This window comes from Rhagoletis pomonella, unplaced genomic scaffold (assembly GCF_013731165.1).
Source record: "Rhagoletis pomonella isolate Grant_MI unplaced genomic scaffold, Rhpom_1.0 Rhpom_scaffold_17047, whole genome shotgun sequence".
Lineage (NCBI taxonomy): Eukaryota > Metazoa > Arthropoda > Insecta > Diptera > Tephritidae > Rhagoletis > Rhagoletis pomonella.
The window spans coordinates 262-3202 of NW_023475563.1; the positions used below are offsets into that span (position 1 = coordinate 262).

Sequence of the window (2941 nt, forward strand, 5' to 3'; positions counted from 1 at the left end):
TGGAAGACATAGCCACTTGTTGACTTTCTCGTGTCTGTGTCTCCAGCGTAGTCAGCGTCGCTATAACCAACGAAATCAAACTCACTGTCGCTTTTGTAAAGGATGCCTGTGTTCAATGTGCCCCTTATGTACTTCATAATTCGTTTTACCGCATTGACGTGTGTTGCGCTTGGTCGCTCCAAATATCGACTTACGACACCAACAGCATAACTGATATCTGGCCTTGTTCCGATTGCCAAATACATCAAGCTGACAACGGCTTCTCGATATGGAAACGCCTTTTCGTGCTCGTCGTTGATAAAATCACCAAGTTTTTGATTGCAGTCCATCGGAGCTGATACCGTTTTACAATCCATCATGTTAAAACGATTTAGCACTTTCTTGGCGTATGTTTTTTGGTGTATGCGAATTGAACTATCGGGTAACTGTTCAATTGCGAACCCGAGAAAATACTTGGCTTCAAATACTTTTACTTCGAAATGTTGTCGTAAGTATGAAATGATCACATCAATTTCGCTCTCGTCGTTTGTGGCTAACAAGCCATCATCCACATAGATGGCGATAATTGTCATTCTATTGCCGTTCTTACGAACAAACACGCACGGATCTGAACTGCTTGGCCTGAAATCGAGTTTGCGAATGAAGAGGGTGAATTTTTGGTTCCAGCATCACGAAGCTTGCTTAAGTCCATACAAGCTTTTGATTAACTTGCACACGCGGCCACTTTTGTCTTCATAACCTACTGGTTGTTTCATGTAAACACTTTCCTTCAGTTCGCCGTACAAAACTGCTGTTTTAATATCGAACTGAATTAATTTCATTTTGTGACTCGCTGCCAAAGCCAGAATTAATCGAACAGACGTGTATTTCACTACTGGACTAAAAGTCTCTTCATAATCGATACCATATTGTTGTGTGAAACCACGAACAACTAAACGAGCGTTAAATCGTTCGATTGTGCCATCAGGGTTTTCCTTCACTTTAAATACCCAACGGTTGTCAATTACCTTTTGATTTTCCGGAGGCTCAACAAGTTTCCAAGTGCAACTTTTCATCAGGGATTTATATTCCTCGTCCATCGCACGCTTCCACTGTCGTACTTCATTTGAATTAATTGCCTCATCATACGACCGTGGTTCACACATTACTGCCGAATAGCCTGATTCGATCAATCGACTTGGTGTATTAACCTTTGGTCGCAAATTATATCGCTCGCTGTGTCGCGCTTCATGATCATCACATGTCCCCTGATCATTTGTTAAAACATTTTCTTCGTGGGACGCGATTTCATTTGCTTGTTCGGACACTTTCTCACAATTATTGCCGGCCTCATTATCTTCAATTTCTGATTCTTCGTGAATCACATATTTGTCAATTCGCTTCTCGTTGAATCGAATATTGCAGCTCATAAAAACTTTTTCGCCACATGGATCATACAACCGGAAGTTTTTCGTTGTGGGCTCGAAACCAACTAAATAGACCTTTTTTGCTTTTGGATCCCACTTCTTACGACCCGTTTGCTTCGGAATCTGCACAAAAGATTCGGTTCCAAAAATCTTGACGTGACCCAAATATGGTTTGCGATCAAACCATTTTTCATATGGCGTGCTACCAACGCAATTGCTGTTTGTTGTGCGATTTAACAAATATGTCGCTGTGCGTACTGCTTCCGGCCATAGTGATTTCGGCAAACCACTTGCGATGAGCATCGTTCTCGCGCTTTCTTGGACAGTACGATTGTCACGTTCGATGCGACCATTTTGCTCGGGAGTGTACGGGGCGATGCCTTCAAGTTGTATACCTTCATTTCTTAATAGGTTTGTTAGCACTTTTCGATTGAAAAATTCGTTGCCATTGTCGAACCGAAAATGTTTGATTTGCGCACCATTCATATTTTTAGCACGTGGCACTAATGACTTCAAGTGACTGTAAGTTTCATCTTTTGATTTTAGCAAAAACACAAAGCGAAAACTAGTTGCTTCATCTTTCACTAGGCGTATACCGCCTACTCCATTAATTTCACTCGGACCGCACAAGTCTACATGCATATATTCACCTCTGGTTGATGCTCGCTTAACGGATGTTTTGTGTGTTGTTCTGGTCATTTTACCATAAACGCAATCTTCGCAGAAGAAACTTTCGTTATCAGGCAACCTGACACCGGTAACTAGGATTTATATTCCTTGCACATTTGCTTAATCGCGTCGACATGCACATGTCCCAAACGACGATGCCAATGTTCCAGTGAAACAGCAGCTAGGTTGGCATATTCGTCAATATGTAATCGAAAATTAATTTTAAGCTGATTTAGTGCGTTGCGTTTTCCTACTGCAACAACTTCGTTTGATTGGTCGACAAATTTGCAACCTTCTTTGTCGATTATCACTGTGATACCTCTATCTGTTATCATGCTTGTTGATAGCAAATTTTCGCTGAGCTCAGGAACATACAATACATTTTCTAAGCGAACTGGCTTCCACTGATTGTCTACTTTCACATCAATCAGAATTGTTCCTATTGCTTCGATTTGTAAGTAACTGTTATTAGCGACTTTAACTTTGCTACCGGTCGTGTACTTTCGCAGCGTAGAAAACCACTCTCGATGAAATGTCATATGCTTTGTAGCTGCAGAATCGACATACCAACTATCAGATTCCTTACTCTGTAATTCAACTGTGTCCTCGACCATCCATGCAATTTCACCACCTTCTTTGCTGCCTTTGCTTTTGTCGTCTTTGCTTGATGATTTTTCATATTTTGGACACCCTTTGTCCTTTGCCCAATGGCCTTGCTGACCCCACGCATTGCACTTCGTTTTCTTCTTCAAATTATCGATTTCTGATTTTGACTTTAAATCTTTTGGATAAGATGACTTTAATTTTTTTTTTGCTGAATTGCAGTTGCGGTTGGCGCTCTTCCTTCAATATTATCAGTTAATGCA

The 2941-nt window shown here is 41.0% G+C and overlaps 1 protein-coding gene across 1 annotated transcript; it reads right to left on the bottom strand.

Annotated features, from left to right (window-relative positions):
- Positions 1-2167: 2167 nt before the first annotated feature.
- On the bottom strand, positions 2168-2689 carry LOC118757367. Its single transcript, XM_036492085.1, has one exon. It carries the CDS (start codon positions 2687-2689, stop codon positions 2168-2170), a length of 522 nt encoding a protein of 173 aa, XP_036347978.1.
- Between the last annotated feature and the right edge of the window lie 252 nt (positions 2690-2941).

Bases quoted from the DNA above. Each gene is read 5' to 3' on its own strand.
- LOC118757367 (XM_036492085.1), bottom strand. From the start codon at position 2,689: ATGGTCGAGGACACAGTTGAATTACAGAGTAAGGAATCTGATAGTTGG.